Here is a 27,599-nt window from a genome sequence, read left to right as displayed (position 1 = left end):
ACACCACCACCACCACCACCACCACCACCACCACCAGCCATTGATTCTCGCTCTCAGAGGGTGATCGGGAATCTTCCGAACCTTTACTCGGTATGCCAAGTGGACTCTTGTGACGCTGAATCATTGTCTCGTCCGATCTAGCAGAATGAGTCAGTCTCGGGCACACATCCCGAGTGCTGGGGTTCGTATTCGGCCACTGGGGATCCCTCCTCCTTCCCCTCGTTGTGCTAGTAAAGAAACATTCTTCTGCATATTTATGCGAACGGCTAGAGCCATACAGTCTTTGAATCCTTCACTGCGACAGATTGAGGCTAGCTAGCTTAGTATGTACTGTGTGCTGTATGCTATGTATGTCTGTATCAATCCCCACCACGGTATATCCATCCCTCTCTACCCACAAGTATAAGCCTGTCTGAACTAACAGGGGATGATCAGTGACTATAATACTCCTTCTCCATTTCTCAGATATCAAACCCGGCTAGAATCTGGGGAAACCTTTGATCTGCGCGCATTGTATACTCACGACATGATGACCAACACCGAATACTCTGTTCCAACACAGGCCGAGAAGGTCTTTCGCACCGGCATCCTCCAGAACCCCCTGATCACGCCGTATCTGCCAGAGGGATGGGAGGCGTTTGCCAGCACCGTCAGCTTCGAAGGCAGCCCCAGCCCCAGTATCCCCATCAACTGGCGCTTCGCCGAGAGCGTTTCGGCCCTCAAGGCCTACGAGGCCGTGCTGGTCAATGCCATTTTGAAGAAGAAATATAACCACGACCCCGTCGAGGTCAGGATCAATACGTACGTAAAGTGAAAAGCTTTTGGCTGCCCACCACTGCTTCCCCGATTGATTTTTTCAAGAGGGGTACCTTCTATTGCTCGTTCACCAACTCACCTCTCCTCGCGTCATGGTCAGAGACCACGCCCAGTTGTTCTTCATGTCCACTTTACTCTGGCGCCTCGATCCCCAGGGAGACGATCTCAACGCCTTGTCCATCCTCCGGCCCGAGTTGCGGCAGAAGATGGACGCTTACTTCCCCGACTGGGACAAACACGGCTCGATAGCTTCGCTGCATCGGATGGCAGCGACCAACATCTACAGGACCAAGGATGATCGGTTTTTTCATATTCATGGTAAACCTCGTTGCTTTTTGGATCGAAGGAGAAGCTAAGAAAAGTGAAACCACAGGATCCATGGATCCACGCCCGACAATCGAGTCACTCGGCCTCCCGCAGGAGAGCCCCGCCTCGTCGTTGCAAGAAGCTTGCAAGCCATACGTGGAGGCGGTGTCGAGATTCACGGCTGAGGAGCTGCAGGATCTCGAGACCAACCGGTTCCGCCAGGCAGGCACCATTTGCTACTCTATCGACGAGTATAATGCCAGCGAGCACGGCAAGGCCAACGCCCACGTCGGCCTGTTTGAGATTCACCACCGACCCAACCCTGCCCAACACACGACGTGGTGGCCCGACGCTCCTGCCAACCCCAGCTCACCGAAGAGGCCTCTCGCTGGGCTGAAAGTGGTCGACCTGACGCGGGTCATCGCTTCCCCAGCCGTGTCACGCGGTCTCGCCGAGCTCGGCGCCTCGGTCATGCGCATCGTGTCCCCAAACATCACCGACACGTCGGGCCTGCACCTGGACCTGAACCACGGGAAATGGAATGCCTGTCTCGACCTCAAGGTGGAGGCGGATCGAGAGAAGCTCCGCGAGCTGATCCGTGGCGCCGACGTCTTTCTGCAGGGCTACCGTCCTCACGTGCTCGATAAGTACGGCTTCGGAGAGCAGGATGTTCTGGACTTGGTCAAGGATCGGGATCGTGGTATCGTCTATGCGCGCGAGAACTGTTACGGCTGGAACGGGCCCTGGAAGGATCGTAGTGGCTGGCAACAGATTAGCGACGCGGTAAGTAAATGTCTCTCTTTTCCTCCTTTCCCCCCTTACCAATCGCCCGATCCTGCTCGAAGACTATTCAAACATGGGCCCCCATGAGTGACGACAAAGAATCGAATTAATCTGCGCTGATTCGTTTTCTGAGAGTGAACAGAACTGCGGAGTGTCGCTTGAATTTGGCAGGGCCATGGGCAACGAGGAACCTGTTACTCCTGTCTTTCCGAATTCAGATTACTGGTGAGTCAATTGTTACAGGGGGCCAGGTGTCGTACCCTTGTCTCGGTGGAACTGACACTGATGATTGTCAAAAGTACCGGCATAGCAGGGACGATAGGCATCCTCACCGCGCTCGTGCAGCGTGCTGAGAAAGGGGGATCGTACACAGTCGACGTACGTAGTTTCTTTATCGCCCCCTTCCATTCTTCTCTCTTTTTCTGGGGGTACAATGCTAACACTTCGCCCTGGCTCCTCCAGATCGCCCTGAACTACTACTCCCGCTGGCTCACCTCCAGCGTAGGGACCTACCCATCCACAGTCTGGGACCGCCTCTGGACCCGCCACGGCCGCCCCGTGTTCCGACACACCGACTCGATGATGGTCCTTCTCCCGGCGTTCATGAAGATGCTGAGGGCCGACCCCGACAGTGCCGCCACGCTCTTCCAGCCCGGCTTCTTCACAGAGTACGCCATCAAACATCTGGGTGGTGTCACGGTCCGGATCGTCGCGCCTGTACTACAGTTCCCCGGTGGGGAGGTCGAGCCGGGGTATAATGTGTCAACCAGGACGAATGGCGTCGATCAGCCGCGTTGGCCGGATGATCTGAGCGTGGAAGTCGTTGCCTGAGGGAGAAATTCGTGGCATTAATCTACCCCAGAAAAAGGGGAGAAAGAGATTTCGGCAAAGTCAAGCAAGGCAAAAACGAAACAAGATAGAGAAACGCCAGAATTGATTCAATTGACAATACCTGGTTTTGCTTGGTCGGTGAGTTCTTACATCCTCCTATCAGGAGAGTACCTGGATGATACCAGAGTGTATGGACTTTGGACGTGATTCTTGTATTCAAGTGGCAGTTCACGAGTACATGTTACAAGAACAGATCCCAGTGTGTTGATTTCCCGTCTTTGCCATATATCTACGAGGTAATATACCCCGAACTGTGCTTTATTCCGTTACCATTTTCCATTTTCGCTCAAGAAATGGAGCTAGGCCGCTTTAAGGGCAAAGGTGAGGCAGCGTTGCGCCATCTGGAGAAGCCACTTTGGCGTACCAGCCCCGTTTGAACCTTAGCGGACCACCAACTAATTAACCTGATGAGAAAATCTGCCAAGCCCTCACTGGTGTCACGTGTTACCCCACATCAAACCCCAGTTCTGGCCAGTCTGCCAGTGCAGCCAGTGCCAGTCCAACTTCCAAGCTTCGACTCGATTCACCACAATCCACAAAGGGACTCTTGAGCTCCTCAATCCTCCCCGTAGACGCTGGAATGTTGCTTCATTGTCTATAGCGAAACGGCCATGGATAGCGGAGATCTAGACGGAGACGGTCGCCTGGCGAAAAAGCCGCGACTATTCATCGCTCGACAGGTACGAAACGCGTCCCTTATTGCGAGCGGTTGCTGACGACCTAGGCATGTGAGCACTGCCGCCAGAAGAAGATGCGTTGTGATGAGGGACAGCCGTGTGGTCCCTGTAGAACCGTTGGTCTCGAATGTAGCTACGGCGAGCGGAAAGCAACAAAGTAGGTGACTTCTTCCAGCTCGTGGCTCAACTGACTGGTATAGGAACGAAGTCTCTTTGAGCATGATACTGCACAAACTCGAACGGATGGATGCTAAGATAGACTCTCTATCCGTCCCACCAGCGCCAGCGCCAACGCCTACTACACAGCCCAGTCTGCCCGCCGAGTCTCCGGCAAGTTCCATCCTGTCCAAAACTACACCGATCTTATTCAGTGCCCGGTGCATGTTGTCGTGGCCCGCCATCCGTGATCTTCTCCCCCCTTCACTGAGAGCAGTTCCGGATGACTACGCTCTGAAGCTAGAAGATCAGCGTCCCAAGCTACCGAGACCTGCTCGGAATCAGGACATTGTTATTCTGGCCGACTTCAGCATTTCGACTGTTCGAGAGTTAAGCAATGCCTACTTTACAACTTTCAATCTTGCCCATCCGGTGCTTGATCGCAAGCAGTACTTTCAGCAAACCCTGGGAAATGCAATCAATGGCGGCTTCGGCTACGATGCCGACAGCTGCATTGTTCTCATGACCATGGCACTCGGGACATTTGGGACACGCGCCATAAATGAGTGCGAGCAGCAACGTCATGAAACTCGAGCACGCCCTTCTCCCGTCCAAGCCACAACCGAACCATTGGGACTGGCCTTTTACAACGAAGCACGGAAGCGTAACGGGTTCCTTGAAGGAGACCATACGATCCAGACCTGTCAGTTCTATCTGCTGACCATGCTGTACCATGCTCAGCTTATACGACCGGTCGATTGTTGGTCAATGTCGATGAGGGCCGCGGTGATTTGTTTGAAGCTGTGGTACAGACCTCCCGAGGCAGACGAATGGACTCTGGACATGTATTCCCGGCTTTACTGGATCACAGTCATGTTCCAAACCGTGCTGACGCAGGAGCTGACCGGGTTGGCAATGTCGCAGATTAGAGATTTGGAGGACTCGGTGCCACTGCCAAAGTTTGTATCGTTCCCCTCAGGTTACCCTCCCGGTCAAGAGGAAGAGGATGAATCCTTCTGCCACTACCATTTCCTCGCTCAGATTGCACACCGCATCTTTCTCAGCCGAGTCTATAGCAGCTTGTACTACTTTAGTGAGTCAAGAACACGTCTCCTTGCGATCTTTCTGACCAAAAAACCCAGTCCCATCCGCCCACTACCCCAACGCGGCAGTGGCTCAAGAGTTGTATCACCAGCTAGACCAATGGCGATCACAGCTTCCAGCACAACTTCGCTTTGACGACGAGACTCCCATCACGGGACCAGATCCGCTGAGTGAAGTTTTGGTGGTGTCATTACTCCGATCTCGATACTTTGTGGCACATTACCATCTTGGAAGACCGTTTTTGTAAGGCTAATGCGCACTTGGCCTGAACTCCTTTGCTAATAGCCCGCAGATACAAGGCTCTCCACCATCCGACAGCATTAACGGAATATGACCAGCAAAGATGCAAACAGGCATTACGGGCGATCCTGAAATATTCCGAGGTCACCGAGAGTCTTCTCGGCGTCAAAGGTTGTATGCCGCTGGCATTTTCCTGGTGTGGCCAGTAAGGATATTCCCCCAACAGATTTCTGCCAGCGACTGACTTTAGGCCAGAGCATTGGGGCAGCTTCTGCTGATGTACGCGTTCCGTCACACCCCAGCCTTGCAGGGTTTTCTGCCTGAAGGCTGGGAACGGTGGTCAGAACGTATCCTCCAAGCACTGCAGGACTTGTCCAGCTTGAGCCCAGCGGTGGCGAAGGATGCAGAGATCGCGAGCATATTGTACTCGACAGCTCCGAGTTGAGAGACATGGTACAGAGCCGCGTCAGTATTCAGTCCAGAGTCAGACCTCCGGGTGCCGGAATTGCCAGGTTATTTCTGCTATGAGGTCCTGAGGGAAGCATATATGGCCAGGAATGTATAAAATTCTTATACAGAAGCCTGTTCCAGAGCGTGCGGAGCAAGGATGGCATGATGTATACGAGCTCCATGTCCAAGGTATGTTTCACACGTTCTCAAAGCCCGAGTTCTGACCGTGATTTACATTATTGTTACCCTAGGGACAAAAGACCATTTCAACGCGCTCGGAAGAACAAAGTTGAAAAGTTCGTCAGAGAAGCCGAACAAGGTGTGGCCTGCCAACAAACTATTTCACATTGGCCCCGCCATAAGCAGCACCTTTGACAGGCTGCACGGTCGTTTGCCCCTTGGCCTTGGATAAAGATTTAGTCATGATGGTCAGCAGGGCCGTTGCATCGGTGGCCGCCGAAATCATATGGAATCCTTTGTCCGCATACTGCCGAGCAGACTCGCCCGAAGGACAGTAGATGCCTGCCTTCTTGCCGGCGTCATTTGCCGCCTTTAAGATTCGAGCAACGGCTGCTGTCATCTCTGGTGGGAAGCCACCTTGGAGGGAATACCCCAGATTGTTACTGAGGTCGAAAAGGCCGATGAACAATACTACAGCAAACAAAGTCAGCGAACAAAGCCTTTGGGGGCGTTCTGACCTTCCAGAACAAACTCACCATCTACGCCGTCAACCCGTGCGATTTCCTCGACGCACTCGAACGCCTCCTTGGTCTCGATCTGCGCGATGGTCAAGAGATTGTCATTGGCGGTATTCATGTATTCAAAGGCACTCAGGTTGCCCTGGTTGTCGAAGGCGCCCATGGAGAAGGGACTGCCGAATCCTCGCTTGCCTCGTGGAGGGAACTTGGCAGACTCGACCAGTCTCTTTGCGTCTTGGACAGTGTACAGCAGCGGCACGATGATCCCGTGGGCGCCCGAGTCGAGTGCTCTCTTGACCATCCAGCCTTCGTTGGCAGGAATGCGGACAATGGGAGAGACTCCGACCGATGCGACGGCGTGCACGCTGTCGTGCATTTCATTGTCTGGCACGCGGGAGAATCAGCGATATTCTGGGATATATATGAGTGGTATGGGGATTTGCGCCGTGCACCTGTGATGTTTCCGTGTTCGCAGTCGATACAGATCCAGTCGAATCCGCATCTCGCCATTGCTCTGGACAAATGCGAACCGGGTAGCATCTGCCACGCGCCAAAGGAGGGGCCACTTCGCGTGAAAAGCGCTTTGCGCAAGGTGTTGGAGTTTTCCATAATGCTCGCCACGGTGGTCTGCCTATGCCTACTCTTTCTTCGTCGGATTTGTGGTTATGGCGAGATTCTTCTGCCTAGACCAAGTCGTTGGACGATGAGGCTTTGCTGGGTGATAAACGGGAAGCGGGCTTCTTGCCTCAAGAACTAGGAAAACCAGATGAGTTTTGATATTGTTTGGGCTGTCCAAGTTCCGCTGTGTGACGATTGATGATACGGGGAATCGTGGACAAACATTACAGTACAATACAATCCAGACGCGGAGGCGCCGTCATCCAAGACTTCCAACTAGAACAACCACATCCACATCCACATCCACGCTCACTAATGTGGCCAACCAGAGCCATAAACCTTCCCTTTTCTCTTCGGTCGACCCTAGCCCGTCACTTGTGCCGGTCCTCCAAAGGCCGTGGAGACTTCAAAGTGCTCCGGAGAGACGAGTCATTCCCGGCAGAGACAGTGGAGCCAGGACCTCCTTTCTCCAGACTCCGCGGACGTCCTTTCATTTTGTCATGGAACACCCAACGAGTCATGTGTGATGTTTGCTGCGGATCTGTGGATCTTTCAGTTATTTCCGGCAGGTCAGCTAGACTCCCCGGTGCGTGCGTGATCTTGTACTTGGGTACGTTTTGTAGGGTGTGTAACAGCAAAATCCCGCCAGCGACCCCCTAAATAAGTCTTGGTCCGCGAGGAAGCTCTCGTTGCCGACTGAGAGGTGGTGGCAAGTTAGGGGATACGCAGAGTCTCTCATAAGTTCGTACACGTGAAGTTCGAGAAGATGCCTACAATGGACGAGATTGTTTGAACATGATGTTATTACATGTGCTGTATTGGACCTAGGTTAACCCTTTTCGGTAGAGGGTATCCTCCAATTGCCTCGAAGAACTTTGCGCCACTTGACAACACCCCGGCCAGATCTTCGCCTATCCAGTCATTTGCGAAAGCCGCTCGAGTCTGTTCCATTTCGCGCCTGTATTTCCCTGCGACCTAGTGAGGACACGAATATTAGCATTGGCCGGAACGGAAACTGTCTCATTCACATCAAAAGACAAGAAACCCCTCCCCCCCCGAGAACTTACCAGCACGCACGCGCCCTTCAGCCTCGCGTCAACAGCCGTCTGAGCAACCACGCCGGCGACATCTTCCACCGTGTTCGACTCCAGACCCGTCTCCTTCCACCTCTGCGAGTACTCGGCCGTGATGGCCGTCGGGGTAAACGCCGGGGCCACCCCGTTGACACGGATGTTGCCTCGCTTGCTGGCCTCGACTTGAGCCGCGCGCAGGAGGCCGACCACGCCATGCTTGGACGCGATGTATGCCGACACGCCGGTGCTGCCAAAGTAGCCCGACGTCGAGGCTATCAGGACGATCGAGCCCGGGGTGGCCGGGGTGGCGGTTTTGTTCATGTAGTGCATTGCCAGTTTCAGAGCTGTGTTTTGTCGTAGTTTTCGGGTCAATACATGATGGCTGTTTGATTGCACATTGACTCGCGAAGACGACTTACTGTTCAGAGTGCCCTTCAAGTTGACGTCAATGACCTTGTATGCTTCCCTGGGCTCCTTGGGCGAGCCGTCCGCCTCGGTGTCGTCCAGATCGAGGACCATGGCGGACTCCATGGTGCCGGCGTTGGCGACAACGACGTCGACCCTGCCGAACCTCTCGACCGTCTTCTCAAACACGCCTCTCATCTGCCGCCAGTCGAGAATGTCGGCCGGCACGAAGAGTGCCTTGTCCGGGTGCGCCAAGTCGGCCACGACAGCTTTCGCGGCGTACCGGGTGTGCTCGAGGTCTGCCATGACCACATTCGCACCGTTGCTGTTGCAGAGCTTGACGGTCGCTGTTCCAATCCCCGCCGCGCCTCCTGTGACAATGACCGTCTTCCCTCCTAAACTGGCCAGGAGGCCCGGGTCATGGTCTATTTGTCGATATCTGGAGGGCATCGTTGGAGCCACGAAAAGAGCCTGTTGTTGTAAAACCACAATGCTGTTGGGTGGAGAGCAGTCGTGGTAGTCTAATATACTTGCTTTTCTCTAAGCGACAGAAAGAATCGCACCGGGGAAAGAGAGAGTATCTCACACAAGTTCATAGGCGTCTGTGCGACTGCTGAGCCGGACTTACCGTGGCATAACTACGTGTTGCAAGCTTCACGGAGATGGCAAAGACATGATGGCGCTCACTGGACTTGGTCGAGTTTGTTGGAGTAGAGCCAAAAGGACTTTCTTTCTCCACGTTCGTCGTCGGCGGTCTACTAGATTCCCCGAGGGAAAAAGGGACAACGGTTTACATCTGGTGAGGATATGAGTGTTGGATTGCCGAGGTATAGTCATAGACTTTACAGTGACTGGCCCTGCTGGCCCATTGGAGATAGAGCCGATCGCTAGCCTGCTTAAGTAGTCACGCTAGAGCTAAAAGGTTCATTCTCCATACCTCTCTTCCGGCGGTGTGCTAGATCCCCCGCCAAGCAGCGCTAGACAGTATACAAGAAATCCAAATGTGGGAACTATGGGTCTTGATCGCCTCAATCACGACTCACGATGTTTCTCCGTCCGCCACAAGGTCGCTGAAAAGGCAGCAAAAATACCCCTCAACCCCTGGAGACTTCTTTTCAAGTCAACGGCGATGTAAAAATTGAGCTTGTTACGGCAACCCTGGCCTGGCATGCCGTTGATAATGTGGAGTGAAGTGACCAGACGTGTCGACTCTGGCATCTGTGGGCAATCTTGTCCATCGTCCCCCTCCCCCCCAGGTCTGGGCAAGGCTGGCGATCTCCCCGCCCGGCCTCCACAAACGAGGTACACTTTCTCCAAGCGAAGGAAGGGTTTTTAGACACGATATATCATGGGTTCTGTTTCCCTCTTTTGCTCGTGGCTCTCACATCTTCTACGACCTAAGCAGGTGACCTTGTTCCCCACGCTCACACTATTTCTGCTGTCTCTACCCTGGCTGCTGCTACTTTTTTGTTTTTGTTTTTGGAGCCCTACACACCCCCATCAGCATGGCAGACATCAAGGAGGTCTCGGCGCACGAAGTGGAAGCTCCCAAGACGGCAGACGTGTCGGTACCCGACCAACTCGGCGACTTTGATCCCGAGTATGCGGCAAAAGTGCGCCATCGCATCGACTGGCGTCTGCTCTCGGCCCTGGGCCCCATGTACGCCATCTGCCTGCTCGACCGGTCCAACCTCGCGTCGGCCGCCATCGCAGGCATGACCGAGGACCTCGACATGGTCAAGGGCAACGGCTACAACCTCACCAACATGTGTTTCTTCATCACGTACATCCTCTTCCAGCCGCTGATGGTCGTCGTGTGCCGCAGGATGGGCCCGCGATGGTTTTTGCCCTTGATCTGCTTTCTTTGGGGTTGCTTGCTGATCGGCATCGGCTTCGTGCACGATTGGCAGACCATGTTGGGATTGAGGCTGATCTTTGGCGTGCTGGAGAGCGGCTACTTTCCCGGTTGCTTGTACCTCCTCAGCACCTGGTATACTCGATGTAAGCCCCCCCATACAAAAGCGTGGCCAGTGCTGACACCAAATGTTACAGTCGAGAGTGCCAGGAGATACTCCATCTTCTATCTTATCGGGAGCTGCGCTTCAGGATGCTCTGGGATCCTCGCATACGGCCTGATGCAAGCGGACGGCGCAGGTGGGCTTCAGGGCTGGCGGTGGTAAGGATCCACCATGCAATTGCTACATTTCCCATAGCAAGGATGAGAAAAAGTGACGGAGGCTGACATCTCGGTCTCTTTCTAGGATCTTCATCCTCGAAGGACTCATCACCGTCACCCTCGCCATGATCGCCGTGGTGATGATGGTCAAGTTCCCCGACGAAGAAATGACCAAACCATCCCCAAAGTTCCTGACCAAGGAGGAACTGAATTTCGTCACGGCGCGCCTCAACGCCGACCGTGCCGACGTCTCCCTCGAACCCTTCACGATCAAGCGCTTCCTCGAGCCCGCCACGGAGTGGTACATCTACGGCTTCCCCCTCCTGCTGATGCTGGTCACGACCCTGGCGTACGCGTTCGCCTTCACCCTGCCGACGGTGCTTCGGTCGACGCTCGGCTTCGGCCTCGCCGAGTCGCAGTGCCTGACCGCGCCGCCGTACTTCTTCGCCGCCGTCTTCATGTACATCGCCGGGTGGTACAGCGACAAGTACCACACACGCGGACCCGTCCTGGTCACCCTCGCCCTGGTCAGTCTCGCCGGTTTGCCCATCATGGGCTGGGCCAAGAACCCCTGGGTCCGGTATTTCGGCGTCTTTGTCACCGTCGCAGGCGCCAACAGCGCCATCCCGAGTATCATGGCATACCAGGTAAAATCATCCCCCCCCCCCCCCCCCACATCATTACCCACATACCTAGGACCTAGGACCTCCCTAGTATCAACATCGACTCATACTCTTTTGGCCCTAGGGAACGAATATCCGCGGCCAATGGCGCCGGGCCTTTTGCTCCGCGGCACTGACCGCCATTGGCGGCATCGGCGGCATCATCGGTTCTCTGATCTTCAGGTCTCAAGACGCGCCAAACTACTACCCCGGCTTCATCGCCTGTATTGTGTAAGTCGTCCAATCCCCGTCCTGTCCGTACTGTTCATCCCCAATACCCCTTCTAGAGACTTTGGGATATTTCATGGCTAATACCCCATGTGTGTGTGTGGGTGGGTGTGTGTGGACAATAGGGCTTGCATACTAGTCATCGTCATCGTCGCGATCATGTCCGTCTACTTCCGCCGGTGCAACAAGGCCGCAGATCGGGGCGAGAGGATTCTGCTCGGCGACCCGAACTTTAGATTCACCTTGTGATGGAAATGGGCCTCCAATCATATTTTCTCGGAGGGGAAAACATGTCGGGGTTCCCCAGTAAATGATGGATGGATGGATTGGGTCATGCTTTTGCTTTCGAGGCATGACAGCCCAAAAAAATATGAATGTGTCATACTACATACTACTTAGACACAGAGATGCGATCTAATCATACATAGATACCAAGCACTTGCCCAAGTTCAAGACCCTTTGGTAGCCCAAGAACGAATCGATGGTCCGCTCGGCTCGGCTCAAATATCGCCAACGCAATATCATATATCCTGTCCTAGGTCTCCTGGTGCATGACGGCTTTCTACCAATACTTCGCGCGCGATGCCGTGACCTTCCACTTGTCCGTCGTGTCAAACTCCAGCCGCCCCTCGCGGAACCGCCAGGGGTCGATGAAGAAGCTGATGCCGATCTGGTTGGAGAGGAGGTTATAAACGCGCACGATGCAATATACTTGGCGGCGAGGAGCGTTGTGTTTTGTGTCGCCGAGGTTGCGCATCTATCCCCCCCCCAGCATGAACGCAGATATCGAGTTAGCCGTCAACTCTCTGGTAGACGTTGGAAGGGGAAGGGACTTGCGAGAAGGTAAAGAATCTGGGTTTGATGGCATGGCAAACTCACCAAGTCGTGTTGATGCGGACTCATGTAGAATTCCGTCTCGCATGGTCCGAGCGACGTCTTGACTTCGAAAAGCCACTCGAGTGGCTGCTTGGACGTGTCAGCCCTCGGGGATCCTCACGATTGACATGCATGAATCCTCGAAAAAGGGACCCGACCACACACTTACCGGGTTCTCGTCGTCCGCTGCAAGCCAATCAGGAGCCCAGTCAGGAAACACATCTCCAAGCGGTCTTGTACGGAACAACGTGCGGAGCGAGTTATTCTGGTCCGAATACATCATGTCCGCCGTCTCTCGTTGCGTCCATCTCGTGACGTGCTCGTATTGCTTATGTGCCCGGACTAGGTGTCGAATCTTGCTCTGCCAGTTGTCGAGTCCAAGTGTTCCTGGTAACAGAGCTCCAAGGATCTCATAGACCTGCAAATTGCACGGGTTAAGATGCGTTAGAATCCGACACGATAGAACTCTCCTGGATCGAGGCTGTACAACTTACAAATAGCTCCCCGGCGGCGCCCACTCTGAACTTGCTGAGCGAAAAGTCACCTCCAAACAGCTCCGGGTACTTGGCAGGGTCAATCGTGTTGACTTCGAGGCTCAACGTTGCGAGAGTCTTGGTGATTCTCGAAAACGTGGGATCTGTATCATTACCATCCACGTGCCTGAAAGAAGAGGCCTGCCTAGGGACGTGCTCGAGTACTAGCCAATACAGATGTGCCTCTGTGGCATGGGTAGGCTTGGCTGCTGGAAGGGCTCTGAATAGTGGTGAAGGCCGGTCTGGATAACTATTGGCCGCGATTGAACCCATGGCTCGTGTGGGACTTTCAACTTCCTCTAACTTCACCAGAGATATCTGGACGCCTTCAGGCTGTCCATGGAAGATATGCGCCGATTGTGGTTGAAATGTACCCTCTAGTTCTTCAGCTGGTGGCGTAGGGTTGGGACGGCAAGTCTCGGGAAGCCACGACACACGCGAAATATCTTCTTGGAGCAGAATGTCGTCTGTGCCGGACTCGAGCTCATTGAGGATCCGATAGAGCTGCTTCTCGCCCCGGGAGTCGTAGATGTTCAACATCTCCGCGAGTCTCCCAGGCAGCTGACCTCGCATGCACTGCATTCTCTGTACTTTGTCCTTAGGGAGAGTGATGGATAGTCCAGCGTCGTTCTGCTCAATGACAAGCGAAAGCCTGTCAGCCACCACCTCAACAGGAACACTGTCTTGTACAACCACAACCTTGGTCGACATATCTGCCGATGTTTGGACTGTGGCGGACACGAGATCATTGTACATCTGTGTGTTTTGGTTGGAGTATAGAGTGCTTCGGTGCGAGATGGCGCAACTGACACAGAATTAGAAATATTCCTGACACAAAACTCCTTCTCAAAAGTAAGGCTCACCATGATATAGCATATGCACACAGTCGAAACTGTTCTGTCAGTAAAATGTCCGATTCGATACCGTCAGCAGAGGTCTTGGGGCCTACGTGTCGGGTCAAGTAACGGTCGTCAAGGCGAAGAACTCTGAAGAGCTCGTGCAAAGATATCAGCTGCTCATATGTGAAGTCCAGCATGAAGATTTTGCCGCTGAATTTCTCCCCATAGTACTGGTTGTCCAGAATAAAGAAGGTTTCGGATGTAGTCCGAAATATAATATCACCTGTCTGGGGGGTTTTGCAGGGCAGAAATTGGCTTTGCAATAGGGAATCGACGGATTTTTCGACTTCCGACAATCGATTGTCGGCGCTGAGCGACTGGGAGGTCGACAACATGAGCTTCTTGATTTCATTGACATCTTTCTGTGGCCGGGTGGCGGCGGCGGCCAACTGTTTCATCATGAAGCCACTCGTGACGGTGCTGACACCAAGAGTGTCCACGAAGAATTCCTGCAACTCCGGGTACATGGTAGCGATGGGCACATGGTTTCCGATGTCTATCGTTGCGTGCCAGATGCACAAGCTCGACCTTAACCAGGAACCGTTGCTCCTGTTGTAGATGAGATCATTTTGTTTGAAGGCCGACCTCAATAGGGTGTTAGTCACTTCGTTTGGGATAATCAAAACTTGCTCACCGAATCCATTTCCTATGGGCGTCATCTTGAACCATACCTTTGAGCAAGGTATAGAGGGCTGAAGCACGATCGAGAATCTCCTCGTCCAATTCCGTCGGAGAATGCTTCTTCATGTACTCGAGTTCATCGACTAAGCAAGACACGGTGACGTTCCCAATTTCCAGCAACGTTTGAAACAATTCAGAAACAAAGGACGCTGTGTACGTTGGAATCAGAGCAAATTTGCATTTCAGCTCGATTGCACTTTCCCAGACGCATTCACCAAGAGTGCGCCATTTGCTGCCGATTGGATCCCATACCCAGGTTTTCTCGACAAAGTCATTCTGAGACACTGTCGGTAAGATGCGGGAATAAAGAACAAAGAGCAAAGGGATAATCTCGACTTACCTTGAGAGTTTGTCGCTCTGCAAGTGTGGTCCTGCCTCCCATATTCCGATACAAGTAGTTTAGCCCCTGAACACTACCGAGTGGTGTTTGGCCTGTCGCGCACAGGAGAGACAAGGCCTCTTTGTAAAAGGACAGGTTCGCGTCTGACCGGACGCCCAAGTCACTCAAGGATGACCATTGTGAGATTACGTAGTCTTCGGTGGACTCTGGGAGTTGGAGAATTGAGAAGACTGGGTCAATGCCATAATACCGGACAGACTCGACGATGAAACGGGTTGGAAACCAGGTTCGATAGAGCTCTTCATACTTTCCATTCTGACAGAGCACCTGACTCTTCATCAATGCGACCTTGATGTTGCCGTGGAATCTGCACACACTTGCATAGTCTTGCAGCCAATAGTGCTGGAGAAGAGGGACAAATATGGTCGGATTCTCGGTACGAATGGTTTCGATCATCCAGTGCAACTTGTCTCCGTCATTCAGTGGTGGAAACCACCTGATACCGGCCACTTGGGAAAGCCACTGTTCCCACGTGAGATTGTTTCGAGATCTCGTAGCAATTGGGGATGCCTGATAGGATTCGTCTAGAAAATGGTTGCCGTGTTGCGGGTTCTCTTGCAAGCGCAGAAGGCATTCTGCATGATATGGTTGTTGTGAACGCATGAACAATTCTCTGGTTGATTTGTATCCTCCAGTGCCGGCTAGGGCCACGAGTCGCGGAGGCTCGCTAAACGGTAAAAACATGTGCGAGAACCAGAACAGCAACTGCAGACAACTGAGTAAGTCCGAGGCGAACTTATCTCCAGCCTTGTATTGATAACTCAGAATAGCCCTGTTTAAATCAACAGGCGGGCAGTGGCCCACTCCGAGCGACTGGTACACCATGTGTCGGGCAGGATTCCTCGCAGCGTCCGGATGGAGGACAACCAAGTCAAGGCCGCCTGGCATCTCAATTTGGACTCGGTCGATACCGGCACCTTCATCCACAAGATTTGGGAAATAGCTCATTTGGTTTGGTGTGTACCACTCTAGGCCGCCTCGCACGCGAACAGGAACTATCCTCTTGTTCTTGATCTCGACCTGATACCTTGCACCATTCACTTCCATGGCCCGTCGGATGAAGTCCAGAAAGGAATCGTGCCATGCGTCCTGTAGTGGCACAGTTCGAAGTTTCGATGCATTGGGATATGCAATAGCATCATCTAAGAGGGCCAACTCATCCTCATATGTAGCATGTCCGACGCCCAGGAGATTCAACGTCGATGTTGGCGAGTCTTTGTACCCGGCTGAGAGAAAACGCCACCATCTTTGGCTTGTTGCTGGGAGCAACGGTTCGTTATCATGCACAATGTCAGAAGGGACCATTCGAACCTCGTACGCCCGGTACATGTCTCCCTCTCTGGAGTAGAAGAGTTTCAAAGGTGCCAGGTATGTCGTGATGAGCCCTTGCAATGGCTGCCAAAAGCCACCAAGTGGCTGGACTGGAACGTAAACCGGCCATTTGAATCCGAGTTGGCTACGTTCAGCGGCAACAACACCAATAGCGCCAGCAAACAGACGAGCAACCAAATCTCTCAACACCCTGTTCCAGGGATTATCACTGACGGCTTGACGACTGGCCGTCAAAATAAAATCGGCTTGTATCACGAAGGGCAGCTGCGGCATTTGGACAACGGGTAGATACGCCAGAACGTACTGCCCACCCGGGGTTAAGTGTGGAATGTCGCGATTCTCCCCAGTCACGGGGAGACCAATCTTGACTGTTGACGCTGACCACGGACGTTCAGCTTGTGTTGGCATGTTATGATTCGTCGTTGTAAAAGTCCGATATAAATGTTGCTCGGTCCTGTCCCCTACTTGAGAGCGAATTGTTGTCTGGAAAGCGTCCTCAGACGTCTTCTCGAAGTTGATCGAATAGTTTCTGCACTCTGTGTTCTGGAAACAGATCGAGATTCTCTTAATTCTCCGCAGCGCAAAGATCATGCTCGCGGGCAGTGCCTCGAGCCACGCACACAGCGAGGACAAGCTGCCCTGGTCAGACAAGGAGTATTCGAGTCGGAATCGCGTGCGCACGCTGGTGGGCAGTGTTTCCCTTGGTTCCCACTTTGGCGAGATCATACCAATCCCATCCTCGTGTCGCTGATGTTCGAAGCGAAACGACCATAGTCTGGAATTGATGTGCACTCGATGGGCAATGCCAAAGACGGCTTTGAACCCAAAGCCTTTCTCGCCCGTGGATTCTTCATTGAGCGCTTTGGAGCTCTGACCGGTGCTGCAGATGGACAGAATGTCCGACAACGAAAAGCCGTCTTCGTTGAGATCAACGATGAGCTCGGTTGGGTTCACTGTAAGGCGGATCGCTGGCACATCGGTTGTCCAGCGATACTGAGCGTCGTCGGCGTTCTGCAAGAGTTCGAAGAAAAATCTAAAGGGGTCGTCGTAAAGCTGGCACGAAATGCTTCAGGGAATTAGTTGCAAGACCAAGCCAGCACATCTCGATGGGATGTTATCTTACGCTTTGGTGAATTGGGCGAGAATCTTGCGTGAATTGCGGGCGATCATAGTCACCTTTCTGTGAAGGATCGAGGTAGTTCCCTGCAGCAGAGTCTCATCTTCGCTGTTGAGATTACCGTGTCGCGCTAGGATACAACTGAGAATGTTTTGGGCGTCTTGTTCGTTCTGAGGTTCTGCCAATGGCTTCTGGTACAGTTCTTCGTAGAAGGCGGAAAACTCGTTGTCCATGGTGGAGAATTGATATATGCCGCACCGTTGGATGGCGGCAAAAGAAAAAGAGAGCGGAACAGGGCGATTTTTGTGGCTTCGTGCTCAAGTGATTTGAAGTTGTAGCACATGCTCAAATACCATGAGCCGAGATAGCATCGGTTCTATTGAGTAAGCAAGGTAGACTCAGCTGAGGCACAACGGTGCATACGCCAGAACTCTGTAGCTTGTGGCATTGGCTGATCCAGCATAACCTTCACAGTAGGGGTGAATCAAACTAGGCCATTGCAGGGATACAAAAACTCGGCCGCATGATGGGTCGAGGTGACCGCTAGAGAGGTCTCAAGTCGACGCCTATTCCTTGCAAAGGGACCAGTCTCTTGATTTTTGGTTAGAATATACACACAGTGCTTCCTGAATCGGAGAAGCACTTGGGGTCGATCGACAAAGCAATTCCATGGGCGTCCTTTCGTTGACTTGATAGGTTGGATGTCGTATCATAAAATCGTTACTTGTGGCTTCGAGTAGGTTCCTCGCTTGCGCCCAGGAAGCGGCTGGTAACACAGTGGTCAGTGGTTCCAAGGATCAAAAGGCAAGGGAACAGGGTAGATTCTCTCTCATCGGACCCACGACTGTTGTGTTGCAGGTCAGGTCTCATGTTTCTGTTAGCGCGCGGCAGAAATATAACCAGGCTTGTACGGTACGCAATCTGAGCCCGGTTCAGGAGATGCTGCCCATGGCCACCGAAGTGGTTGCGTCAATGTGAAACGAGCAGGTGAAAACGTGGCCAGAAGCAGCGCTCAACAATTGCTCTTTTCAGGGGACCTGGTGCTTTTGCCGAAACATTTTCAACTACTCGGCGATATATGCGCTTGACGGCTTGACTCTTGAGCGGCAGAATCACGCATCACTATTGCCGTTGTCATCGCATACTCACCTTGGTGGGTGCACCATCCGTCCTAAGGGTTAAAGCCTTTGGCACCCATGATAGGAGAGACACGCGTAATTTCTCATCTAACCAGCCAGATGGGGGCGGGCACAGAGCGGTGACTTGACCTCACTGGGAGTCTGCATAGAGCAGTGTAAGCGTAACATCAGATAACCCAGGAGGATGGTATTCCGCGGCTCCCAAGACTACCTGGTGGTAGGTAGTTGATAGGAATGAATGTATGTGCAAAGCTAGGCATGTATGGCAGCGAGTGCCAAGACGCTAAGGGTCTGATAGCGACTCCGCCTTATCCCAATCCGGCAATTCATGTCGACGCGTTATTGACAGAGGCCATTCGTGGTGTTGGTGGTAATGAACGAGGTGTAGTTCGGGCTTTATATAACATATATGTACATTATGTTGCCGTCAAAACTACGCTTTATCCCCATGGCTCTGTTGGTACAAGAAGAACACCGTCGACAGACGAGTCTATCTCTGGGGAGGGTCGATGGTGCACCACCTCCAAACGCTCCGCACTCCGCGATTCGAACACTATGACGTGAGATACAATCAACCCAGCGAACGCTGCAACTCTTCTAGAGTCATTCTTAACTGCAACGGATCGCTTGGTTCGATATCCTCCTCATCGAAAGCCAAAGACCCATCTTTGTCTGAGTCATGAAGGAGTATCTCCAGGATAGACGCGGCTATAATCTGGTTGAACCTTGTACTGTCTTTCACCAAGTTCTCGTTCTGTAGTAGTTGGCGCAAGAATCCGTGGACTGGAAGATCGCGTGGCGGGTTGGCAATGAAAGGAAACAGCGCTTTCCATTGTGAGGGATTCGGCGCCTCCCATAGATTGTCGGGGCAAGGGATCCGCAAATTGATTCCATGGCTAGCGATCCTCGGTGGGCTGTTGGAGAGCAAGCAGCACTTGTAGTGCAGTACCTAAGGCCACGGTACAGGTTAGCAAGTACTGTTCCATGTTGAGCACATCTTTAGATCATCCGAGTTGAGTGACGCCGGCGATAGAACGTACAATAATGGCCCAGGTGACTCTTTTCCGCTGTTCGCATATGCTCCAATTGAGCCATCGATCTTCCAGAGCCATCGCATCCTGGCTTTCCAAGATTTGCCGCACATCCTCCACACCCACTGAATGTGTCCGGATGTCTTTGCCAGGCGATCTCTCGCCGACCTCGGGTGTCAAGAGCTCCATATGCTTTGCCCAACTCACCACACGACCTTGAGCGGAGAGTACATCTCCCAAAAATCCGTGGTTGCAAGATCGAACAATATGGTGATACGTCAGACTGAGGGCGGTTATCACATCCCAACTGTCCTCTTGCGGAAATCGGTCTTCTTGAGGTAACACTCTACCATGCGTCGACGTTGACCTGAAACTCATCCCTGAAGATAGATTGCAAACGCCACCAAATGCTGTCACAAAATACTGTTGTGCGCGTGTAGTAGAAACATAGCTCGCGCCAATCGCAGTGATGGTCGTCAAGAGTAATGGGGAGCAGGTTGTAGGAGATAACGTTGCTTTGTGGAGGATCGGTAGTGTCTTCAGGAGGTCAGTATCTCGCGGACAGCGCCTGTGGAGCCCATGCTTGGTTGACGTTCAAGCTTCCTTACCTGATTATATCGACTGAAATAGATCCCCCAGTATGTCTCTACTTCGTCAGATGATATAATCGACTCGTCCACGATTGAGGATGTAGTCATCGCCTTCAAGGTTTCGACGACAGATATTTGACTTGACTCCCAGTCAGGCGTCCAAATGCTCTGGTCCCATACTTGAGCACGGCCGTTGAGCCGTTCTTTGGTGGAGATTCTTGTTCTAACTTCAGTGGCTCCTGTCTGAGATCTACTTGTGAGAGAAGAATGTGATGACTGTGGAGATGCGGTCTTGTCGAATCTTGTCCTATAACGGTGTACAGCGTCTGTCTCAGGCGGATGATCTGACGGAGAAGGTCTCGAGTTACGTGGTGGTGGTTTATGTAGACTGGCCAGAGCTGAGTCCCAGAAGATACTAGTAAACTTCGGCGAGAACTCGGCGTAGTCAATGTCGAGTTGGAAGGGAAAGATCTCACTAACGTGTTTATCGTGATCGTGGGCAGGAGTGCTCTCGGCACCGAAGGCATTGTGGGATTCGGAAGGATAGTCGGTTTGCATTCTAGGAGATGCACTGATTTCCGTGGTTGGAAGGCCCTTGTCCAACAGCTGGCCAATTTCAACGTTTGGTGTGAGTTCATTAAGCGGTCTATATGTCTCTTGGCCAGTGTCGTCAGCTTCAATGGTTCTGTCGGCGTTAGCAGCGTGGCTTCTTTCGGTTACAGGCTGGTCGTTTCCCATCCCAGGCCCTGACATTTGCTCCGAAAAAGGCGATCTGTCTTCAGAGAGAAAATCATATTGGCATCGCAGGCCTCTTTCTGCACATCGATCGCAGACGGAGCCTCTACTACAGCTGACACGGAGCCTATGGAAGAAGGGTTGAGTGAGCTGAAGTCGCTTCTGTGATGAGGGTTGCCGTGGTCAAGACACTCACACTGCACATCTGATACAGCTCCTTCTCCTCGTCTTCTTCGGCTTCTTCAAGTGGGTGTTGGCCTCGTGTTTCATCCTGATGTGCCGTTGGAGGACATCTTTGCGTGAATATGATCTGTGGCATATGTTGCACTTCACTGAAGCAGTCGTCGGACCTGTCGTTCTAGTCATTCTGGTTCCTCCCGGTGGAAACATGGTGAGGACGTCGATCGAAGACATGGTTAGGCTTGAGGGTACGGGTCGTAGGGAGATGGGCGCATCGTGCCTTGCCTTCTGTCGACACGATATGATGTTCTGAACCTTGTACGCTGTAACAATCACGAACTTTGACACACCATGGAATGGAGTCGAGAGCAGTTCGGCTTCCGGAACAATATGTAGAAGAAGTGCGGGGGTCGGTGTTTCCAAGAAAGCAACTCGGGCACGCACGTCGCGGCGCGTTTCCCCCAAAGAATTTGACCGCCGTGGGGTCCTGATCTGATGATAGATCTCTACACCCTGGCTCATCGATATATTAATCTCGACAATGTCACCTTCAGGCTATACGCAGCCGATTCTCAGCGGCGTTCCGCCCTCCGCGGGCCTCGAGCAGGAAAATCAGCACCTCAAACAGCTCATCAGCGCCCTTGGTGAAACGCTCCAGCAGGCGAACCAGATCCTTGCCCAAGCTGGCCCTTTTCCTTTTCAGTCCCACCAGTGTACTTCTGTACAAGATTCTCGTCCACAGCATGGCTCGGTCACATTGAGCCATCATGGAATAGAGGAGACACCAGACTGGCGGCGATTTCCTGTTCAGAACACGGGCACAGAGTGGAGCGCTCTACAGTTCTCATCGGCCTTTCCATCCATTCAACCACCTCTGGACGATTCCGGGAGGTCTGGAAACGGCCTATCGCAAGCACCTGATGGCATGGAGGACTGGCTCGCCATAATATCCACGCCTAAGCCCGATGATCGTCTGGCGGAAAGCTACATGAAAGAGTTCACGCCGCAGGAGCAAACATATGCGTCAAGGCACCTGTCGGTACCGAAACCGTCCCTGTTCTGTCAAGATATTCTACATTTCGAAGGTATGATCAAATATATCATGCTAACAGAGCCAGAGCCTGATGTCCCTGACCGGTAGGTTGAATGCTCCTCTTGCTTTGGCATATAGACAATCTGACCACCTCACCAGCTTGGATATGCTGATTGAGAAGATGCTTCATACGCTTGTCTCAGAGGACTATTGGCATTGGACCAAGGCGTACTTCACCGAGTCCCTAGCTTGGAAGCATGTTGGTCCGATAACGAGATTTCGGATAGAACCAACCAAGGAAAATTATGACCGCCTGCCTGCGCGATTTCGACCCTCGCAGATCCAGCTCACCCGATTTCACTGGCCCATAATAGACTGGATCCTTTGGCCACAGCTTCGAGATAAGCTAATTTTGCAGTCGGCAGAGTACGATTTGACCGACTTCATTTCCACCATCATAGCGGGTTACTGCTTGGAAGCCGAGATCACCGAGGAAACGGAAGAAGATAGTCATGGACATGGAATGACCAGGACGGCTGTAAGGGGTCAAGGCAGATTAACGCACATGTCACAATCCAGAACTCGCAAAAAGTCAGTCTACTATCGATTACAAGAGTATCTGGAATACACCCAACAACTTCCAGCAGAAACCACCTTGACAGAGAAGAGAACGCAAGGAGCTTTGGTATCGGATGTGCTGGAAGCCAAATTCTTGTCCGCACTGCAGGCTGACCAATCCCCTTTTAAGCTCGAACCTACTGTTTTCGAACGGTTTCCTTCGCTTTACGTCGAGGACGCGGTCGCACATGGGGTTTACAGATCCATTTTCAGCCCTCACGTCGAGTCGACACGGTCTCGCGAAAGTAGGTGAACAGTCACACCTGCCACCACATTGATAAGCATTTGATTCAGGATAAAAGGAATCTGGTGTTCAAGCAAGACGCCAAAACTTTCTATCCCGGAACTCGACGCTCAGCCTTGTCATGTCGGTGCAAGTGGGGACGAATCTGGGTGTCAAGAAGGGCCCTCGACGGGCGAGTTATGTCACCTTACAGAACAATCACAACGGCACAAGAGAGAGGGACATGCCAAAAGAACTTCCATATCTCGTAGACCGTAGTCGGTAAATCCACGATCAAACTAACAATGACCATTTCACAATTTGCTCAACTTCATCCCGTCGAGCGCTTTCCCCTTGGCGACGCTATCCTCCATCATCTCCTCGAGATTGACCCGGCCCGCAAACCTGGCCTCGACGATGTAGTCGGAGGCATAATTGCCATAGGGCAGGACGGGTCTGTAGATGACATCTTCACCGCTGCACTCGGCCGCCTGGCCGGTGATGGAGGGGTCCGAGATGAAGCCCTGCACGGCGCGCGTGATGGTGGTGTATGGCGTGAGGAGCTCCTTGGGCACGACCTCGACGACCTTCTGACTGACCAGGGGAGTTGGCACCAGACCCGGACAGATGCAGTTGACTGAGATGGGTTCGTTCATCTCCTTGAGACGTTTTGCCAGAGATCTCGTCAGGCCGATGACCTAGAGAGAGAAAAAAAAGACGATAATCTCTCAGCCTGCGTTTTTTTCACAAATCTCACCGTCAAGGTATTCAGCAATCGTCGGAAGGGTTTGGTCCAACTTACGCCATGCTTCGCGGCGCCGTACAGCGGCACCGGAGCCGCGGGATACAGACCCGCGAGACTGGACGTCGACACCAACACGCCCGACTTTGAGGGGTTTTTGCGGAAGAAGTGCAGAGCCAGGTACGCGGTCCAGACGACGCCGTCGAGGCACACTTCGAGGACCAGCTTGTCGGGCTGTGCTGGGAATCCGCTCGCCGTCTCGTCTGCCGGAGCACAAAAGTCGATCCGGTCACCGAAACCCTACAACACAATATCAGTTTTTTAGGTTTTTTTTTTCTTTGACGGATCGAAGTTGATCCGTTCATTGACTTGGGTTCAACATGTACTGACAGCATTTGCATGAACTTGGAAGAAGGTTTCTTTAGCCAATGACTTCTTTCTCGTCTACAATACCGAGCCAGGAATACCAGAGGAGGGATCAATGCCAACATACCGAAATCCAAACGACCCCATTTCTGCCAGGACTTTACGAACGCCTGTCCGACACTCTCGTAGCTGATGACGTTGGCCCGGACGAAGAGCACTTGACCGCCCAGCCGCTGTTGGACCGCTTTTCCGGCCTCTTCGTTGAAGTCGACGACGGTCACGTTCCAGCCTTCTCGGACGAGGTGCTCGACGACGGCGAGGCCCATGCCGGACGCTACTTTCCTGTCAGTCAGAGGACGGGGAAGGGGCTTGTTCACACAGCAGCCGCTGGGGTTCGAAGGGTGTCCACAGTACCTCCTCCAGTAACGAGGCCTACGCGAGAGGCAGATGTCGTTGAAGCCATGATCGAGCAAATAGCTACTCTTTTTCTCTATACTAACAAGTCTCGGGAAGTTGAAAGTATATCTCGACCTCTAATCAAGGATGGGCTTTTGGATTTGGATCAAAGATAAACAAGAAAAAATACTACATGTCCATCGCCTACATGGACCGGCAACTGGTCTTTTTCCTTATTCTAACAACAATGACTAACAGATTCTGCTGTCAACTACCAAAAGACACAAGAATAAACAACCGGGTTTGACCACCCGCCACGCCCCGTCTACCGAGGGATGAAATACATACCATATGGCCCACACATTCTTTTGCCGCGATTTCTGGTGGGAAACGAGTCAGAACCCAGCTGGATTTATGACAAGACGGAGTTTACGTGTGTGGGTGTGGTGTCAGCGGAGTCCACCTTAGGGAGGGGTCGACCCTCTTACCCCGGAATCAACCATTCCCAGACGAGAAAACCCGTTGTGGAGACGGAGAATGGCGAGTCATGTCGGTACAGCACGTGTCTCTTTCGAGGTTCGCGTTTGATTACGAGGTAGTTTTGTCAAGGTCGTGTGTTTGTAGTCTTGCGACAATGGCAAAAGTAAGACTAGAACTTATCTGGCACCTCATTGGAATTGTGTAGCTTAGGTCTCATATACCCCATGTCACCCTTCCTAGCAAGCAGGGGCTTTACGACAGCAGTCATTCAGAACCGAACCAGGTTATTCAAACTAGCTTAATACTCATTGCAGCAGTTATCCAGCTCCCCGCACGGCAATCAATCCCTCCTCTTCCGCACAGTCAGAGGCAGAGCGCCCTTGACAATGGTCATGTAGCTGCGGATATCGTCCGCGAACCGCTTGTGGTCGAAATCCGGGGCCATGATCAGGTCGAATCGCCTCAGGAGCGTCGTGATCAACAGTCGCTGTTCGAGCATGGCCAGCGGTTTCCCGGCGCAGGAAAAGGTTCCACTACTAAAGGGTATGTATGCTCGTGTGTCGTGGTTCCATGTCGGGTCACGCTTCTTCTCGTCCCATCGGTCTGGGATGAATTCGGTGGGTCTGGTCCAGTACCTGGGGTCGTGGTGTAAGGAGAGCGTGTTGGACGAGACCTAGCACATGGAGGCAAAAAGGTTAGATCCAATAACAAAAAGAATTTAAAAACGTGGCTGCTTACTGCCGTGTTCTCTGGAATGAATATCCCATTGACCATGTGACCCCCCTTGTTCGTGTATCGCTGCATTCCATTCGGGCCCGGCGGCATGACTCTAAGAACTTCCTGGATGCACATGTTCAAGAATGGAAGTGTCTCAGGACCTGATATTACCAGATTAGTATGTGTCCTGGCAGAAGTTGGAGTGGCGGGCGCTCACCTAGCGAGGAGCCTTCCAGTGGTTTGACACCGTCCCAGTGCTGATCGATTTCTTCACGCAGACGATGATAAGTCGCTTTGTCCGAGCAGATGTAGTAAAACATAAAGCTATATAGCCCGATCAGGAAGGGAAATTCTCGGAAAGCGCAAGGTTAGAACACGGCAGATTTTCAACTCACGTAATAACCACAGCACTCGTGTCACTTCCTGCAATAAACAGTGTTGGAGAGTCGGCCTCCAGGTCCTCTTCGGACGAGATACTGGTAGAATCGTCAGTCTGGACAGCAAATGGAAGAGCAGACGCATAACCGACATTTCCTTGTCGTTGCCAGCAATGATGTGTGAGAAAATGTCGACCGGGGAAGTGCCAAACTCTCTTCTTTGCTTGTAAAAGTCCGAAGCCAGCCGCCCGAAGCTGAGAGCTTTGTGGATTAGGTCCCGTCTGAACGGGGTCAATGTGAAGTAGGTTGATATCCATGGGACCTGAGCAAAGATGGCATTCACCATGACGCCAGTACGAACCCAGTCTGAGAACTCGCGAGGTCCGTCTGAATACCTTTGTCAGTATTGCTAGGGAAAAACGACACAAGGCTGACAGTAAACCATACCTTCGTTGAGCAAGCCAACAGTCTTGTTGAAAACCAAGTCTCCCATGGCGTCGAAAGCAAAGTAGTCTGCCCATTTTGCAAAATCCACGACTTCGCCTACATCGAGACGTCAGCGTTTAAACGTAGACATGTACCCACAGCTGAGCTACAAACCATCATGTTTCTCCAACTCCGTACAGAAAGTATCAATCAGACTCCGAATACGAGGCTCGTATGTCCTTAGAGCCTTTTGAGCGAAACCGTGGTCCCATATTCGGCGGCGGATTCTATGGTTCTCCCAGTCTCTCGTAGACGGCAACGGCACGCCATGTCCGCTGTTGTTAAAGGTATTGGCATCGTAGAAGGGACCTTTGGTGAGTCGAGCTCCCTGTGGGCCGTGGAGATACTTGACTGAGCCTGTGTCGCCGAAAGAGAGCTCGTTCGGGCCGAATCGGACAATGTCACCGTACTATAGAGTAGTAGAGATCAATGTCGTGCTCTCTTGAGAACAGACTGGGGACCTCGTTATATAGTAACGTACCTTGGCGTGCATGGCAGGGAGCCACTCATGCATGCGGCCAGTGGCCATATAATATGCCGAAGTCCATCTCGTCAGTTTCCCAAGCGTTGGTCCAGGAAATCTCCGTAGAGGGTGAAGAAAGAGTCGGTAGACCGTGATACTGAGGCTGAGCGCTGCCAAGTAGAGACCTGTAAACAAGACCGTTGACGACCTCACGGTTAGTGGGCCTTGGGGCATGCGCGTAGTCAGAATGGCATATAAGGCGACGAGGACCACGAGATTACGGAAGAACGAGGCGACAGTAGGTTCTCTGCGGTTGTACACGGCGTGGGATACCTGGACGATTTGCGCTGTCAATAACGTACAACACCAGCCTCGACTCTTGCCCGACTCACCAAAGCTGTGACGATGGCCAGCCCTGCAGGTGCTTCATAGTCCGTGAAAGAGCGCATCTCGACTGGCACGGCTTCAGCGTTGAGGTTTTAACAAAATGCGGCGTTCTTGTTCAGGTCTGAATAGCATGGGCAGCCGTAGAACCGTAGGTAGAAGTCGACAGTATATGACTACCTCGTACCCTCACCTCCCCCTCTCCCTTAAAGAGGGAAATGCCGGACACATTTCTGAACACGGCCAAGTCAATCTTCTCTTTGCCATTGTAGAAAGCCGTGTTTCGTGGCGGGGTGCCGATCCAGGGTGCTGGTGTAGCAGACAATAATGCACCGTCCGCTAAAAAACTCCGGTTTACCACAATTACCCAAACTGGATGAGCGGACAAGTGGAACTGTACCTTGTATGGTTTCCCGAGGTCAAGCTGCGGTTACAGACCAAGCCGATTATGACAAGATATTCATAACTGGCCAATCGAAATTGGCAACACGCAACAAACACATGGAAATCTTAGTCCT

General features: G+C 52.5%; 10 protein-coding genes across 10 annotated transcripts; 4 read left to right on the top strand and 6 right to left on the bottom strand.

Moving 5' to 3' along the window:
* Positions 1-529: 529 nt before the first annotated feature.
* AYO21_11755 (hypothetical protein) lies at positions 530-2,736 on the top strand (the record flags this gene model as incomplete). The annotated part of the gene is made up of 6 exons (XM_022661639.1): positions 530-801; positions 917-1,134; positions 1,190-1,905; positions 2,048-2,130; positions 2,205-2,283; positions 2,368-2,736. 6 exons carry the CDS (start codon positions 530-532, stop codon positions 2,734-2,736), a joined length of 1,737 nt encoding a protein of 578 aa, XP_022506066.1.
* Positions 2,737-3,692: 956 nt separating this feature from the next.
* AYO21_11754 (hypothetical protein) lies at positions 3,693-5,418 on the top strand (the record flags this gene model as incomplete). The annotated part of the gene is made up of 4 exons (XM_022661638.1): positions 3,693-4,722; positions 4,772-4,976; positions 5,026-5,178; positions 5,229-5,418. 4 exons carry the CDS (start codon positions 3,693-3,695, stop codon positions 5,416-5,418), a joined length of 1,578 nt encoding a protein of 525 aa, XP_022506065.1.
* A 342-nt stretch (positions 5,419-5,760) lies between these two features.
* Positions 5,761-6,631, bottom strand: AYO21_11753 (hypothetical protein; the record flags this gene model as incomplete). The annotated part of the gene is made up of 3 exons (XM_022661637.1): positions 5,761-6,074; positions 6,140-6,505; positions 6,574-6,631. The coding sequence occupies 3 exons, from the start codon at positions 6,629-6,631 to the stop codon at positions 5,761-5,763; spliced, it is 738 nt and encodes a 245-aa protein (XP_022506064.1).
* Positions 6,632-7,543: 912 nt separating this feature from the next.
* Positions 7,544-8,667, bottom strand: AYO21_11752 (hypothetical protein; the record flags this gene model as incomplete). The annotated part of the gene is made up of 3 exons (XM_022661636.1): positions 7,544-7,714; positions 7,807-8,156; positions 8,232-8,667. The coding sequence occupies 3 exons, from the start codon at positions 8,665-8,667 to the stop codon at positions 7,544-7,546; spliced, it is 957 nt and encodes a 318-aa protein (XP_022506063.1).
* A 1,055-nt stretch (positions 8,668-9,722) lies between these two features.
* Positions 9,723-11,532, top strand: AYO21_11751 (hypothetical protein; the record flags this gene model as incomplete). The annotated part of the gene is made up of 5 exons (XM_022661635.1): positions 9,723-10,218; positions 10,270-10,393; positions 10,479-11,040; positions 11,141-11,286; positions 11,409-11,532. The coding sequence occupies 5 exons, from the start codon at positions 9,723-9,725 to the stop codon at positions 11,530-11,532; spliced, it is 1,452 nt and encodes a 483-aa protein (XP_022506062.1).
* A 313-nt stretch (positions 11,533-11,845) lies between these two features.
* On the bottom strand, positions 11,846-17,354 carry AYO21_11750 (hypothetical protein; the record flags this gene model as incomplete). The annotated part of the gene is made up of 8 exons (XM_022661634.1): positions 11,846-12,040; positions 12,163-12,246; positions 12,329-12,577; positions 12,654-13,497; positions 13,556-14,176; positions 14,226-14,548; positions 14,613-17,037; positions 17,128-17,354. 8 exons carry the CDS (start codon positions 17,352-17,354, stop codon positions 11,846-11,848), a joined length of 4,968 nt encoding a protein of 1,655 aa, XP_022506061.1.
* A 1,477-nt stretch (positions 17,355-18,831) lies between these two features.
* Positions 18,832-20,634, bottom strand: AYO21_11749 (hypothetical protein; the record flags this gene model as incomplete). Its single annotated transcript, XM_022661633.1, has 3 exons — positions 18,832-19,209; positions 19,301-19,828; positions 19,900-20,634. The coding sequence occupies 3 exons, from the start codon at positions 20,632-20,634 to the stop codon at positions 18,832-18,834; spliced, it is 1,641 nt and encodes a 546-aa protein (XP_022506060.1).
* A 703-nt stretch (positions 20,635-21,337) lies between these two features.
* On the top strand, positions 21,338-22,700 carry AYO21_11748 (hypothetical protein; the record flags this gene model as incomplete). Its single annotated transcript, XM_022661632.1, has 2 exons — positions 21,338-21,933; positions 21,989-22,700. The coding sequence occupies 2 exons, from the start codon at positions 21,338-21,340 to the stop codon at positions 22,698-22,700; spliced, it is 1,308 nt and encodes a 435-aa protein (XP_022506059.1).
* Positions 22,701-22,984: 284 nt separating this feature from the next.
* Positions 22,985-24,241, bottom strand: AYO21_11747 (hypothetical protein; the record flags this gene model as incomplete). Its single annotated transcript, XM_022661631.1, has 4 exons — positions 22,985-23,368; positions 23,428-23,712; positions 23,880-24,112; positions 24,193-24,241. 4 exons carry the CDS (start codon positions 24,239-24,241, stop codon positions 22,985-22,987), a joined length of 951 nt encoding a protein of 316 aa, XP_022506058.1.
* Positions 24,242-24,994: 753 nt separating this feature from the next.
* On the bottom strand, positions 24,995-27,146 carry AYO21_11746 (hypothetical protein; the record flags this gene model as incomplete). Its single annotated transcript, XM_022661630.1, has 9 exons — positions 24,995-25,327; positions 25,393-25,532; positions 25,589-25,695; positions 25,767-25,847; positions 25,901-26,135; positions 26,196-26,291; positions 26,349-26,643; positions 26,716-27,030; positions 27,090-27,146. 9 exons carry the CDS (start codon positions 27,144-27,146, stop codon positions 24,995-24,997), a joined length of 1,659 nt encoding a protein of 552 aa, XP_022506057.1.
* Positions 27,147-27,599: the final 453 nt, after the last annotated feature.

Source organism: Fonsecaea monophora, assembly GCF_001642475.1.
Source record: "Fonsecaea monophora strain CBS 269.37 chromosome Unknown Scaff180, whole genome shotgun sequence".
Taxonomy (NCBI): domain Eukaryota; kingdom Fungi; phylum Ascomycota; class Eurotiomycetes; order Chaetothyriales; family Herpotrichiellaceae; genus Fonsecaea; species Fonsecaea monophora.
The sequence above is the reverse complement of the archived record's forward strand: the minus strand, read 5'-3'. Positions and strand labels throughout refer to the sequence as shown.